General features: G+C 34.4%; 1 protein-coding gene across 1 annotated transcript in view; it reads right to left on the reverse strand.

Moving 5' to 3' along the window:
- Positions 1 to 17,203, reverse strand: part of LOC134266929 (uncharacterized) — a 41,682-nt gene that overhangs the window by 13,866 nt on the left and 10,613 nt on the right. The window contains exon 14 of the mRNA XM_062749141.1: positions 16,789 to 16,956. Coding sequence (XP_062605125.1) covers positions 16,789 to 16,956 — 168 coding nt within the window. The remainder of the gene's footprint in view (positions 1 to 16,788; positions 16,957 to 17,203) is intronic.

Consider the following 17,203-nt stretch of genomic DNA (forward strand, 5'->3'; position numbering starts at 1 on the left):
TTAAACACATTCTATCTTAATTTATACCCAATGTGGTCATTTGACGAAAAAAAAATAAGCAATACGGTACTTCCTCGTACTCTTTCGACATAATTACTAGCTTGTAAATTTTGATGCATGTCAAAGAGAACAATCAAACTTGAAAATGGGTATAGGAATCTTCCATTCAATTTCTTCGTTAAATCTTTTTAAAAAGACATCGCATTGAAGTCCAGTGTTATAAAGTGCAGTTAAATTCATATATATAAATGCTTAAAATGTGGATATTGTTTTGAAGACTCTGTTCATTTTTTCTTTCAATGCCCATGCTATGATTTTGCCAGGAACATTTTAATTACATACATGAGTGACCATGACATACCAAGAGATGTCAATATTGTATTATCAGGTTATGATTGTCTATCTCTTAGAGAAAATATGTTATTCTTTGACCAAGTTCATAATTTTACAAAAAACACTAAAAGATTTTGTCTGAAAAGTCCTTCCTCTCCATATTCTTATGACTTAATTTTTTGTTTGTTTTTTCCATCATTTTTTTTTTCTTCTTTTCTTTTAAATTTATGTTATTGTTTTCTTTATGCATTTTTTTCCCTCAATTTTTCTTCAACCATGTATTCTTTATAATTCTCTTAATATTAATTTATAATACATGTTTTGTTGAACTTAAAATATGTACAGTAATTTAATTGTACCATGTGTACCTTGATCTCAAATGGAGAGAACTAATATAAGCCCTTGGCCTGCTGTTCAATCCATATTCATATTGTACTCTTTGTATATTATGAATAAAATACTTCTTAAACTAAATTCATATATAGATAAGTAGTTTTAATTTTCTTGCCAATTCAAAAAAATAGACTCAACTGGTAATAAAGAGTGAGTGTTTATATTTGTTGTGAAGGATTTGTGCATAAAACAATAACTGGTTGTTCGATCAGAACATAGCTTGGTTGAAAAGTCCTTCCATTCAATTATATGCAGAATGATTTGCGCATATAAGAGAAACTAATCGTTCGATGAAAATTCATCAGAACAGAGCTTGGTCAAAAATTCCTTCGACACAATTATGCGCAAATTGTTAATTTTGATTCAGATCATAGAGAACAAATATTTAAGAAATTTGAATACAAAAAATCTCCTTTGGTCTGTTTTTGAAAAAAATTTTCCAGAACATGAAATAATTGTAGTGTTGCCTTTTCAACCATTTTTTGAATTCAAGTGGACCTAACTTATTAGGATCGACATTGCATTGTTGTCTAGTGCAATAAAATGCAGTGAAATTCTAATTAAGATAAACTGTATCAACTCTTATGCAAAAAAATTCTCTCATCAGTGAAAGAGGAGTGTTTATTTCTTCTGGATGTTTCGTGCATAGAAAACTACAGGTTCGATGAAAAATTATCAATACGTACACATGTCGCAAAGTCGTTCAACTCAATCATGTACTGATTGTTAATTTTGAACAATTCTTTCCTTCAACTTTCTTTCAGAACACAAAATAAAAAAATGTGGATTTACAACCACATTTTTGATTCGATTCTGTCAAAGATTGATTAAGTTCATTTTACCTGGGCAATTTGTCAGGCAATACAATGCGCATTGTAATGCATCAGAGTGCAGAATGTTTTCCTTTCACTTCTGAGTGTAGAAGATTGAATGTAAGTTTAGAAATTTGCATAATGCTAGTTTGTTACAAAGTTCGGTAACTCAAATTATGGCCCTCTGAACAACGTATACAAAACGATCTTTGCTCTCTGCTTTATATTATGCAAATGTTTAGGCAAAGCTAATGGATCACAAGCTTGTATACTATATAAGACTTTAGAGAGGCAGCCTGAATAACTAACGGTGATGATGGGTGAAAAGTTTGATTTTAGGGTGAGTTTCTCTTACTAAACAAGTTCTGTTACGCAGGACTAAAAAGAGACTTTCATTGTTCATTCAACAAAGGAAATCGGCGCTTTGTTTGGTTGAGTCTCAACATATTTACTCATCATTCTTTCTAGGAAGTTCATTTGATTTTTTTATCAAGTATTATAACAACAGAGTTCTCAGGAAGAAGACTAAATATTTTTCAAAAAGTTCATGTTTAACATATTAATTTTGTCATAAATCGTAGTAGTACAAATATTGACCAAGTTTTTGTTTTAAATAGACTCACAGTATATGTACGTCGATCATATTACAGTGCAATGCAGTGTAGTGCTGTTATATCTTTATTTAAAAGCAGAATCAACTAGCTTGCAATTGAAAGAAGTTCACTCAATACAACGTTTCCTCTGAATGTTTTGCAGAACCCTAATTAATTTTTAGTATAAAGAAATCAGCAAATGTAACTCAGCCCTCAGTACTGTTATCAGAGTAAATTCTGTTATTTTTCCTGGTGCATATATATCTTCATCACTCTCAAAATTTCTAATTGTCAATTAAACACAAGATTGCTATCTTTATACCCAATCTGGCAATTTGACGAAAAAAATAAGCAATACGGTACTTCCTTGTACTCTTTCAACATAATTTCTAGCTTGTAAATTTTGATGCATATCAAAGAGAATATTCAAACTTGAAAATGGGTTTAGAAATCTTCCATTCAATCTCTTCGTCAAATCTTTTTAAAAAGACATTGTATTGAAGTCCAGTGTTATAAAGTACAGTTAAATCATATATAGATAAGTAGTTTTAATTTTCTTGCAAATCAAAAAAAATAGACTCATTTGGTAATTAAGAGTGAGTGTTTATATTTGTTGTGAAGGATTTGTGCATAAAAGAAAAACTAGTCGTTCGATAAAATTTCATCAGAACATAGCTTTGCTGAAAAATCCTTCGAATCAATTATACGCAGAATGTTCTGTGCATATAAGAGAAACAATCGTTTGATGAAAAATCATCAGAACGGAGCTTGGTCAAAAAGTCTGTCGACACAATTATACGCAGATCGTTAATTTTGATTCAGATCATAGAGAACAAATATTTAAGAAATTTGAATACAAAAAATCTCCTTTGGTCTGTTTTTGAAAAATTTTTCCAGAACATGAATTAATTGGAGTGTTGACTTTTTAACCATTTTTTGAATTCGACCTTATTATGTTCCCCAAACGGAGTTTGGGAACATATTGTTTTTACTCGGTTTCTTATTATGTTCCCCAAACGAAGTTTGGGAACATATTGTTTTTACTCTGTTTCTTATTATTATTATTTTTCTTCTCGGGAAAATTTTGTCCGCGAATGATCTTGTAAACTACACATCCGATTTAGGTGAAATGTTTTTAGGGTCAGTAGACATGTTATGTAGATTTGCGGAATCAAGGTCATTTTGCGCGCACGTGCTTGCAAGAGCGCGCACGTGCAAGACTTGAAATGACCAATATATAATGGATAAAACCGTAACTTTTCTATTTTTTAACAAAATGTTTTGAAACTCATAATGTAAGGATATATTAGTAGTATGCACAAGATGACATGGTCAAAATAGTAAGATTGCACGCGCTTGCACGTGCGCTTTGCTCTGATTGGCTGAAACTAAAGTCTCTATATCTTTCTTGTTTTTTGAAAAAATCATTTGAAATTTTGAACATAGTTATACATTAGGGAGATCTACAGCCTGTAATATAAGAATTGTCATGAAAGCATGTGCATGCACGTGTGCTTGCAAGAGCTCGCACGTGCAACATGAGAAATGTCCAACATAATTGATACAGACGTAACTATTTTAATTATTGATGAAATGCTTTGAAACTCATATTATAAGTATATATTAGAAGCAAAGACAAGATGAAATGGTCAAAAAAGCAAGATCTCACGCGCATGCACGTGCGCTTTGCTCTGATTGGCTGAAACTAAAGTCTCAATATCTTTCTTGTTTTTCGACGAAATCCTTTGAAATTTTAAACAAAGGCATGTATTAGGATATCCTACAATAAAATATATAGCAATTATCATGAAAAAGCGTGCATGCATATGCGTTGCAATCTGATTGGCTTATGCTTTAAATAGCTATAACTCCCTTGGTTTTCAACCAAACAGGATGGGATTTGGAACATAGATATATATAATGGACTTCTACAAGATGGTATGGTCATCATGCACATGCATACACGTGCGTGTACGTGCACTGCAATCTGATTGGCTGAAACTTTAAACAGCTATAACTCCCTTGGTTTTCAACCAAACGGGGTGGGATTTAGAACATAGATAGATGTAATGGACTTCTACAAGAAGGTATGGTCATCATGCTCATGTATGCACGTGCTTCCACGTGAAATGAATAAAATCAAAAATACAGTTTAATGAGAGTATTTTTTTTAATACTTTTGGATTAATTATTTTAATATTTAGTATATTCAAATATTAAGATTGTATAGACAAGATGATATGGTCATTACGCACATGCATTCACATGCGCACGCGTGGAATTCTATAATTTGAATGAACTTGGTACTTTCTCCTGGGTAAATGTTGCTAAAGACTCAAATGCATAGAGTTTGTCTTATTTAATGAAGCTTACAGGGAATGCGGCACCAAAAGGAAGTTAGGGAGCGTTTGGGGAACATCTGTAACGGTCCCCGTTACAATTAGCACTAGTTATTATTATTATTCTTTTTTTTCTTCTTTGTTCTCCGGTACTTTTTTGTCCGCGAGTGTTCTCAGAAACTGTTCACCCAACTGACCTAAAACCTTTTTAGGGTTAATGGGTGTGTGGTGTAGGTGTGCGGAACGAAGGTCATTTTGCGCACATACGCATGCACGTGCGGGCGCGTGAAACACGTGAAATGACTTATATACTTAATATAGCTATAACTTTTACATTTTTTAATGAAATGATTTGAAACTCATTATATAAAGATATATTAATAGTGTCGATAATGTGATACTGTCAAATTAGCACGAACTCACGCGCATGCACGTGTGCTTTGCTCTGATTGGCTGAAACGAAATTCTCAATATCTTTTCTGTTTTTTGACGATTTGCTATGAAATTTAAAACATGGGCATACTTTAGGATGTCCTCCAATATGATGTATAGCAATTGTCATGTAATTTCGCGCATGCACGTGCGCTGCAATCTGATTGGCTAAAACTTTAAATGGCTATAACTCCCTTGTTTTTCTACCAAACAGGATGGGATTTAGAACATAGACAGATATAATAGACTCCTACAAGATGGTGTGGTCATCATGCACATGCATTCACGTGTTTGCACGTGTACTTTTCTCTGATTGGCTGAAACAAAAATCTCAATATCTTTTTTGTTTTTTGACAAAATGCTTTGAAATTTTGAACTTAGTCATAGATTAGGATATCCTACAATATGATATTTAAAAATTGTCATGAAAACACGCGCATGCACGTGCGCTGCAATCAGATTGACTAAAACTTAAAATGGCTATATCTCCCTTGTTTTTCAACCAATAAGTATGGGATTTAGACTATAGACAGACATAATGGACTCCTACGGGAAGGTTTAGTCATCATGTACATGTATGCACGTGCAATGAGTAAAATTAAAAATACCTTGTTTTAGCGTATTTTTGAATACATTTTGATAAAATGTCTTAATTTTAGGTACATTAAAGTATATTGATAGTGTAGATGAAACGATATGGTCATTTTGCATATGTTTACACGTGCGCTCACGTGCAGTGGAAAAATTTACGATATACTTGGTATACTTAGGAAAAAGGTTGTTAATGTGTAAGATGAATAGAGTTTGCCTTATTTAATGAAACTTACAAGGAATAAGGCACTAAAAGAGAGTTGGGGAGCGTTTGGGGAACATCTGTAACGGTTCCCGTTACAATTAGCCCTAGTTATTATTATGTTCCCCAAACGGAGTTTGGGAACATATTGTTTTTACTCTGTTTCTTATTATGTTCCCCAAACGAAGTTGGGGAACATATTGTTTTTACTCTGTTTCTTATTATTATTATTATTTTTCTTCTTCTTCTTCTTCCTGGGTACTTTTTTGTCCGGGAATGATCTTGTAAACTGTTCGTCCGAGGTAGGTAAAACCTTTTTAGGGTAAGTAGACATGTTATGCAGATATGCGGAATCAAGGTCATTTTGCGCGCACGTGCTTGCAAGAGCGCGCACGTGCAACACTTGAAATAACCAATATAATAGATATAGTCGGAACTTTTCTATTTTTTGATAAAATGCTTTGAAACTCATAATGTAAGGATACATTAGTAGTATAGACAAGATGGCATGGTCAAAATAGCAAGATCTCACGCGCATGCACGTGCGCTTTGCTCTGATTGGCTGAAACTAAAGTCTCAATAGCTTTCTTGTTTCATGTCATAATCTTTTGAAATTTTGAACATGGTCCTACATTATGAAGATCTACAGCATGATATATTAAAATTTTAATAAAAGCATGCGCATGCGCACGTGCTGTAATCTGATTGGCTAAAACTTTAAATGGCTATATCTTCTTTGTTTTTTGACGAAATGCTTTGAAATTTAAAACATAGTCATGCATTACGATATCCTAAAATATGATATAGAAAATATTCATGAAATCACGCGCATGCACGTGTGCTGCAATCTGATTGGCTGAAACTTCAAATGGCTATAACTCTCTTGTTTTTCAACCAAACAGGATGAGATTTAGAACTTGGATAAATATAACGGACTCCTACAAGAAGGTGTAGTCATTATGCACGTGCTTGCACGTGCGTGCACGTGAAATGAGTAAAATAAAAAATACACTCGAATGAGTGCATTCTTTAATACTTTTGGATTAAATGCTTTGATATTATTAAAATTTAAGATAGTGTAGACAAGATAATATGGTCGTTACGCACATGAACACGCGTGCAATGCCTATTTTTTTAATATATTTTGTATTTTTCTTGGAAGACCTTGATTAAGTCTAAATTCCATAAAGTATTTCTTATTTAATAGAGATAACAGGGAATATGGCACCAAAAGGGAGTTGGGGAGCGTTTGGGGAACATCTGTAACGGTCCCCGTTACAATTAGCACTAGTTATTATTATTATTATTTTTTTTCTTATTTGTTCTCCGGTACTTTTTTGTCCGCGAGTGTTCTCAGAAACTGTTCACCCAACTGAGCTAAAACCTTTTTAGGGTTAATAGGTGTGTAGTGTAGGTGTGCGGAACGAAGGTCATTTTGCGTGCATACGCCTGCACGTGCGTGCGCGTGAAATGAGTGAATTGACTGATATACTTAATATAGCTATAACTTTTACATTTTTTGATGAAATGCTTTGAAACTCATTACATAAGGATATATTAAAAGTGTTAATAATATGACACTGTCAAATTAGCATGAACTCACGCGCATGCACGTGCGCTTTCCTCTGATTGGCTGAAACAAAAATCTCAATATCTCTTTTGCTTTTCCGACGAAATGCTTTGAATCTATTTACATTTTCATTAATTACTATATCCTACAATATAATATGGAAAAAATTTCATGAAATCACGCGCATGCACGTGCGCTGCAATCTGATTGGCTGAAACTTTAAATGGCTATATCTCCTTTATTTTTTGACGAAATGCTTTGAAATTTAAAACATAGTCATGCATTAGGATATCCTGCAATATGATATACAAAAAATTTCAAGAAATCACGCGCATGCACGTGTGCTGCAATCTGATTGGCTGAAACTTTAAATGGCTATATCTCCTTTGAGTTTTGACGAAATGCTTTGAAATTTAAAACATAGTTATGCATTAGGATATTCTACAATAAGATTTAGAAAAAAATATTGAAATCACGTGGATGCACGTGTGCTGCAATCTGATTGGCTCAAACTTGAAATGGCTATAATTCCCTTGGTTTTCAACCAAACAGGATGGGATTTAGAACATAGATAGATATAAGGGCCTCCTACAAGAAGGTATGGTCATCATGCACGTGCACGCACGTGCGTGCATTTGGAACGAGTGAAATTCAAAAAAATACACTTGAATGAGTGGTTTTTAATACTTTTGGGCTAAATGCTGTCATATAAAGTATATTTTAATATATAGAAAGTGTAGACAAGATTATATGTTCATCATGCACGTGCATTCACAGGGGCACGTGTGCAATGTTAAAATTTGAATATAATTGGTATCCTTTTGGGAAACCGTTGTTAAAGTCAAAAATGCACAGATGTTGTCTTATTTAATAAGGCTTACAGGGAATATGGCACCAAAAGGGAGTTGGGGAGCGTTTGGGGAACATCTGTAACGGTTCCCGTTACAATTAGCACTAGTTATGTTCCCCAAGCGAAGTTGGGGAACATATTGTTTTTACTCTGTTTCTTATTATGTTCCCCAAACGGAGTTTGGGAACATATTGTTTTTACTCTGTTTCTTATTATTATTATTATTATTATTATTTTTTTTCTTATTTCTTCTCCTGTACTTTTTTTGTCCGCGAGTGTTCTCAGAAACTGTTCACCCAACTGAGCTAAAACCTTTTTAGGGTTAATAGGTGTGTAGTGTAGGTGTGCGGAACGAAGGTCATTTTGCGCGCATACGCACGCACGTGCGTGCGCGTGAAATGAGTGAATTGACTGAAATACTTAAAATAGCTATTACTTTTACATTTTTTGATGAAATGATTTGAAACTCATTATATAAAGATATATTAATACTATTGATAATGTGACACTGTCAAATTAGCACGAACTCACGCGCATGCACGTGCGCTTCGCTCTGATTGGCTGAAACAAAAACCTCAATATCTTTTCTGTTTTTTGAGGAAATGCTATGAAATTTAAAATATTGGTTTACTTTAGTATGTCCTACAATATGATATATAACAATTGTCATGTAAACACGCGCATGCACGTGCACTGCAATCTGATCGGCTTAAACTTAAAATGGCTATAACCTCCTTGTTTTTCAACCAAACAGTATGGGATTTAGAACGTAGACAGACATAAGAGACTCCTACAAGGAGGTATGGTAGTCATGTACATGCATGCACGTGCATGCTCGTGTGCTTTGCTGTGATTGGCTGAAACAAAAATCGCAATATCTTTTTTAATTTTTGAAGAAATGCTTTGAAATTTTAAACATAGTCATGCATTAGGATATCCTACAATATGATATATAACAGTTGTCGTGAAAACATGCGCATGCACGTGCGCTGCAATCTGATTGGCTTAAACTTAGTATGGCTATAATGCCCTTGTTTTCCAACAAATTAGGATGGGATTTAGACCATTGACAGACATATTGGACTCCTACAGGAAAGTTTGGTCATCATGCACATGCATGCACACGCATGCACGTGTATTTCGCTCTGATTGGATGAAACAAAAATCTCAATATCTTTTCTGTTTTTTTGACGAAATGCTATGAAATTTAAAACATAGGCATACTTTAGGATGTCCTACAATAGGTTATATAAGAATTCTCCTGAAAACACCCGCATGCACGTGCGCTGCAATCTGATTGGCTGAAACTTTAAATGGCTATATCTCCTTTGTTTTTTGACGAAATGCTTTGAAATTTAAAACATAGTCACACATTAGGATATCCTGCAATATGATATAAAAAAATTTCAAGAAATCACGCGCATGCACGTGTGCTGCAATCTGATTGGCTGACACATTAAATGACTATATCGCCTTTGTTTTTTGACGAAATGCTTTGAAATTTAAAGCATAATCATACATTAGGATGTCCTGCAATATGATATACAAAAAATTTCAAGAAATTACGCGCATGCACGTGTTCTGCGATCTGATTGGGTGATACTTTAAATAACTATATCTCCTTTGTTTTTTTACGAAATGCTTTGAAATTTAAAACATAGTCATTCGTTAGGATATCCTACAATGCGATAAAGAAAAAAAAATCATGAAATCACGCGCATTCACGTGTGCTGCAATCTGATTGGCTGAAACTAGAAATGGCTATAACTCCCTTGTTTTTCAACCAAACAGGATGGGATTCAGAACATAGATAAATATTAGGGACTTCTACAAGAAGGTAGGGTCATCATGCACGTGCACGCACGTGCGTGCATTTGGAACGAGTGAAATTAGAAATACACTTGAATGAATGATTTTTGATACTTTTGGACTGAATGGTTTCATATATAGTATATTACAGGGAAAATGGCACTAAAAGGGAGTTGGGGAGCGTTTGGGGAACATCTGTAACGGTCCCCGTTACAATTAGCACTAGTTATTATGTTCCCCAAACGAAGTTGGGGAACATATTGTTTTTACTCTGTTTCTTATTATTATTATTCTTCTTCTTCTTCCTGGGTACTTTTTTGTCCGGGAGTGATCTTGTAAACTGTTCATCCGATGTAGGTAAAACCTTTTTAGGGTCAGTAGACATGTTATGTAGATTTGTGGAATCAAGGTCATTTTGCGCGCACGTGCTTGCAAGAGCGTGCGCGTGCAACACGTGAAATGACCAATATAATAGATATAGCCGTAACTTTTTTATTTTTAGATGAAATGCTTTGAAACTCATAATTTGATTATTTATTAGTAGTATAGACATGATGACATGGTCAAAATAGCAAGATCTCACGCGCATGCACGTGCGCTTTGCTCTGATTGGCTGAAACTAAAGTCTCTATATCTTTCTTGTTTTTCGACGAAATCTTATGAAATTTTGAACATAGCCATGCATTAATATATCCTACAACATGATATATAGCATTTGTCATAAAATCACGTGCATGCACGTGCGCTGCAATCTGATTGGCTTAAACTTTAAATAGCTATAACTCCCTTGGTTTTCAACCAAACAGGATGGGATTTGGAACATAGATAGATATAATAAACTTCTACAATATGATATGGTCGCCATACACGTGCGCGTGCTTGCGCTGTAATCTGATTGGCTGAAACTTTAAACAGCTATAACTGCTTTGGTTTTCAACCAAACGGAGTGGGATTTAGAACATAGAGAGATGTAATGTACGTCTACAAGAAGATATGGACACCAGGCTCATGTATGCACATGCGTGCACGTGAAATGAGTTAAATCAAAAATACACTTGAATGAGTGTAGTTTTAAATACTTTTGGATTAAATACTTTAATATTTAGTATATTAAAATGTATAGATTGTGTAGACAAGATGATATGGTCATTATGCACATGCATTCACATGCGCACGCGTGCAATGCTAAAATTTGAATGAAGTTGGCGTTGTTAAAGTCTCAATGCATAGATTTTGTCCTATTTAATGAAGCTTACAGGGAATATGGCACCAAAAGGGAGTTGGGGAGCGTTTGGGGAACATCTGTAACGGTCCCCGTTACAATTAGCACTAGTTATTATTATTATTATTATTATTTTTCTTCTCGGGAAAATTTTGTCCGCGAATGATCTTGTAAAGTACACATCCGATTAAGGGGAAACTTTTTTAGGGTAAGTAGGCATGTTATGTAGATTTGCGGAATCAAGGTCATTATGCGCGCACGTGCTTGCAAGAGCGCGCACGTGCAAAACTTGAAATGACCAATATATAATGGATATAACCGTAACTTTTCTACTTTTAGACGAAATGTTTTGAAACTCATAATGTAAGGATATATGAGTAGTATGCACAAGATGACATGGCCAAAATAGCAAGATCGCACGTGCAAGCACGTACGCTTCGCTCTGATTGGCTGAAACTAAAGTCTCAATATCTTTCTTGTTTTTTGATAAAATCATTTGAAATTTTGAACATAGTCATACATTAGGGAGATCTACAGCCCCTAATAAACGAAATATCATGAAAGCATGTGCATGCACGTGTGCTTGCAAGAGCTCGCACGTGCAACACGAGAAATGTCCAATATAATTGATACAGACGTAACTATTTAAATTATCGATGATATGCTTTAAAACTCATATTAGAAGTATATATTAGAAGCATAGACAAGATGACATGGTCAAAAAAGCAAGATCTCACGCGTATGCACGTGCGCTTCGCTCTGATTGGCTGAAACGAAAGTCTCAATATCTTTCTTGTTTTTTGACAAAATCCTTTGAAATTTTAAATATAGGCATGTATTAGGATATCCTACAATAAGATATATAGCAATTATCATGAAAATGTGTGCATGCACGTGCGCTGCAATCTAATTGGCTTATGCTTTAAATAGCTATAACTCCCTTGGTTTTCAACCAAACAGGATGGGATTTGGAACATGGATAGATATAATGGACTTCTACAAGCAGACATGGTCACCATGCACATGCATACACGTGCATGTACGTGCGCTGCAATCTGATTGGCTGAAACTTTGAACAGCTATAACTCCCTTGGTTTTCAACCAAACGGGGTGGGATTTAGAACATAGATAGATGTAATGGACTTCTATAAGAAAGTATGGTCGCCATGCTCATGTGAGCACGTGCGTGCACGTGAAATGAAAAATATAAAAAATACACTTGAATTAGCGTATTTTTAAATATTTTTGGATTAAATACTTTGATATTTAGTATATTAAAATCTATAGATTGTGAAGACAAGATTATATGGTCATTACGCACGTGCATTCACATGCGCAAGCGTGCAATGCTAAAATTTGAATGAAATTGGTACACTTCTGGGTAAACGTTGTTAAAGTCTCAAATGCATAGAGTTTGTCTTATTTAATGAAGCTTATAGGGAATATTGCACCAAAAGGGAGTTGGGGAGCGTTTGGGGAACATCTGTAACGGTCCCCGTTACAATTAGCACTAGTTATTATTATTATTATTCTTTTTTTTCTTATTTGTTCTCCGGTACTTTTTTGTCCGGAAGTGTTCTCAGAAACTGTTCACCCAACTGACCTAAAACCTTTTTAGGGTTAATGGGTGTGTAGTGTAGGTGTGCGGAACGAAGGTCATTTTGCGCGCATACGCATGCACGTGCGTGCGCGTGCAACACGTGAAATGACTTATATACTTAATATAGCTATAACTTTTACATTTTTTAATGAAATGATTTGAAACTCATTATATAAAGATATATTAATAGTGTACATAATGTGACACTGTCAAATTAGCACGAACTCACGCGCATGCACGTGCGCTTCGCTCTGATTGGCTAAAACAAAAATCTCAGTATCTTCTCTGTTTTTTGACGAAATGCTTTGAAATTTAAAACATAATCATGAATTAGGATATCCTACAATATGATATAGAAAAAATTTCATGATATCACGCGCATGCACGTGTGCTGCAATCTGATTGGCTGATACTTTAAATTACTTTATCGCCTTTGTTTTTTGACGAAATGCTTTGAAATTAAAAATATAGTCATACATTAGGATGTCCTGCAATATTATATACAAAAAATTTCAAGAAATTACGCGCATGCACGTGTGCTGCGATCTGATTGGCTGAAACTTTAAATGACTATATCTCCTTTGTTTTTTGACGAAATGCTTTGAAATTTAAAACATAATCATTCATTAGGATATCCTACAATGCGATATAGAAAAAAAATCATGAAATCACGCGCATGCACGTGTGCTGCAATCTGATTGGCTGAAACTTGAAATGGCTATAACTCCCTTGTTTTTCAACCAAACAGGATGGGATTCAGAACATAGATAAATATAAGGGACTCCTACAAGAAGGTATGGTCATCATGCACGTGCACGCACGTGCGTGCATTTGGAACGAATGAAATTAGAAATACACTTGAATGAGTTATTTTTAATACTTTTGGACTGAATGCTTTCTAATATAGTATATTACAGGGAATATGGCACTAAAAGGGAGTTGGGGAGCGTTTGGGGAACATCTGTAACGGTACCCGTTACAATTAGCCCTAGGTAGGATTGACATTGTATTGTTGTCTAATGCAATAAAATGCAGTGAAATTCTAACTTTTCTTTCAGAAGACAAAATAAAAAAAATGTGGATTTTCAACCACATTTTTTATTCAGTTCTGGCAAAAATTAACTAAGTTCATTTTGATTGGGCAATTTGTCATGCACTACAATGTGCATGCGTTGCATTGTAATGCATCAGAGTGCAGCATGGTTTCCTTTCACTTCTCAGTGTAGAAGAAACATTCCCCCACCATCCACCCTTCCAGACATCCTATTTATACAATTTTTCTTGTGCGATTCAATGTATGTTTTGAAATTTGCATAATTCTAGTTTGTTACAAAGTTCGATAACTCAAATTATGGCCCTTTGAACAACGTAGACAAAACGATCTTTGCTCTCTGCTTTATATTATGCAAATGTTTAGGCAAAGCTAATGGATAACAAGCTTGTATACTATATAAGACTTTAGAGAGGCAGTCTGAGTAAATAACGGTGATGATGAGTGAAAAGTTTGATTTTTGTGTGAGTTTCTTTCTCTTAACAAGTTCTGTTAAGCAGGACTGAAAAGCGCCTTTCATTGTTAATTCTACAAAGGAAATTGACGCTTTGTTTGATTGAGTCTCAACATATTCACTCATCAGACTTTCTGGAAAGTTCATTTGAATTTTTAATCAAGTACTGTAACAACAGAGTTCTTAGGAAGAAGACTAAATTGAAAAAAGTTCATGTTCAACATATTAATTTTGTCATAAATCGTATTAGTACAAATATTGACCAAGTTTTTGTTTTAAATAGACTCACAGTACATGTACGTCAATCATATTACAATGCAATGCAGTGCAGTGCCGTTATATCTTTATTTAAAAGCAGAATCAACTAGCTTGCAATTGAAAGAAGTTCACTCAGTACAACGTTTCCTCTTTGTGTTTTGCATAACCCTAATTAATCAAAATTAGCAATCTACATAATATGCTAATGAACTTTCTTGAATGACTGATGAGCAAACATTGTGAGATTCAGACTCAATCAAAAAATGCGCCGATTTCCTTTGTAGAATTAACAATGAAAGGCGCTTTTCAGTCCTGTTAAGTAGTACTTGTTTAGTGAGAGCAACTCACACTAAAATCTAATTTTTCACCCATCATCACCGTTATTACCTCAAACTGCCTCTCTAAAGTCATATATAGTATACAAGCTTGTTATCCATTAGTTTGCCTAAACATTTGCATAAAATATAGCAGAGAGCAAATATCGTTTTGTCTACGTTGTTCAAAGGGCCATAATTTGAGTTATGGAACTTTGTAACAAACTTGAATTATGCAAATTTCAAAACTTACATTCAATCGCACAAGAAAAATTGTATAAATAGGATGTCTTGAAGGGTAGATGGTGGGAGAATGTTTCTTAAACATTAATAAGTGAAATGGAACCATGCTGCACTCTGATGGAATACATTGCCATGCATGCGCATTGTATTACTTGGAAAATTGTCCAATCAAAGTAAATTTAGTCCATTTTTTTTCCAGAATTTAATCAAAAATATGGTTGAAAATCCAGGGTTTTTTTAGTTTTGTGTTCTGAAAAAATGTTTAGTGAAAAAAGGATGAAATTAATTTCAATTAGCCTTTTCTTTAATATTTGTTCAAAATTAACAATCAGTTATAATTGCATTAAATGACTTTGCGACAAGTTTACGTATTGATAATTTTTTATCGAACCAGTAGTTTCTATGCACGAAACATCCAGAAGAAATAAATGCTCCTCTTTGATTGATGAGTGTTTTTTTTTTTTTTTTTTGCATGAGAATTATTATAGCTTTATATCCTAATTAGAATTTCACTGCATTTTATTGCACTAGACAACAATGCAATGTCAATCCAAATAAATTAGGTCCACTTGAATTCAAAAAATGGTTGAGAAGTCAACACTCCATTTATTTGATGTTCTAGAAAAACTGTCAAAAACAGACCAAAGGAGATTTTTCAAATTTCTTAATAATTTGTTCTGTATGATATGAATCAACATTAACAATTTGCGCATAATTGTGTCAAAGGACTTTTTGACCAAGCTACGTTCTGATGATTTTTCATCGAACAACTATTAGTAGTTTTTTTTTATACGAACAAAACATTCACAACAAATATAAACACTTACTGTTACCTTATGAGTGTATGTTTTTGAATTTGCAAGAAAATTAAAACTGCTTAGCTATATATGAATTTAACTGCACTTTATAACACTGGACTTCAATGCAAAATCTTTTTAAAAAGATTTGACGAAGAGACTGAATAGAAGATTCCTATTCCCATTTTCATGTTTGAGTGTTCTCTTTGATATGCATCAAAATTTACAAGCCAGTAATTATGTCGAAAGATTACAAGAGCCATATTGCAGATTTTTTTTCGTCAAATGACCAGATTGGGTAGAAATTGTGTTTAATTGACAATTAGAAATTTTGAGAGTGATGCAGATATGCAACAGGAAAGATAACAGAATTTACTCTGATAACAGTACTGAGAGCGGAGTTGTCATCAAAAACACATTTGCTGATTTCTTTACACGAAAAATTATAATATCGTAGAGAATCACTATAAAAGTGACATACATGGATCTAAGGGGTCGAGGGGTACGGAATTTGAAGAGTTATTAAATGTACATACTAAACTAAGTAAAAGTGACCTTGCCCCCCCCCCCCCCCCCCCCCCCCACACACACCCCCCCTCCCCATTCTTCGAAAACACAGATCTATGAGATATTTGTATAAACATTCATAGGTACGAAGTTTTAAAATTCAATGACCCCCCCCCCACATCCCGCCAACACCACATCATTTGTACTCGTTATCATTGACGAGTATAAAGACGAAGTGTTTGCCTTTCCAACTGTTCATGCCAAACATATGCCGCTGCAGTGGAACTAATAAACCAAAACACTGCTCTCAGGAAAAGGGTTATATTAAACCAATCATCTCTATCAAAAAAATCCTAACCAAAAATTTCGAAAAAAAGCAAGCAAATGTTTCTTTTAACTCTAGAATAACAAACTTTACCTGAACATGGCTCTCGAAAGCAGTGGGCAATTTCTGTACCAGATCCGTCACAAATTTTGCCGCCGTTAGGAAATGGGTCAGTACATGTTCTCTCACGAAGATGGATGCCCTGTCCGCAGGTCTGACTGCACTTTGTCCAACTACCCCAGTTTGCCCACTTTCCATCAACTGAAACAAGAGGTCCATGGGCCGCATCGCTCACCTAAGTAACTTTGGCCATTCTGTCATTTAACAGATTTCTCCCTTTGTAATACTTATCTTGACCTTCACAATCCTAAAGGGTCATAATACTAACAATTTAGAATCTACACTACCCAAGGATGCTTCCACATAGGTTTCAGTATTTTTAGTCCAGTTGTTCCTAAAAAGAAGATTTTTAAAGTTGTTTCCCATATATTTCAATGTACAGCTTGGA

This window comes from Saccostrea cucullata, unplaced genomic scaffold (genome assembly GCF_032062105.1).
Source record: "Saccostrea cucullata isolate Sc308-1 unplaced genomic scaffold, CSIRO_AGI_Scuc_v1 ctg618, whole genome shotgun sequence".
Classification (NCBI taxonomy): domain Eukaryota; kingdom Metazoa; phylum Mollusca; class Bivalvia; order Ostreida; family Ostreidae; genus Saccostrea; species Saccostrea cuccullata.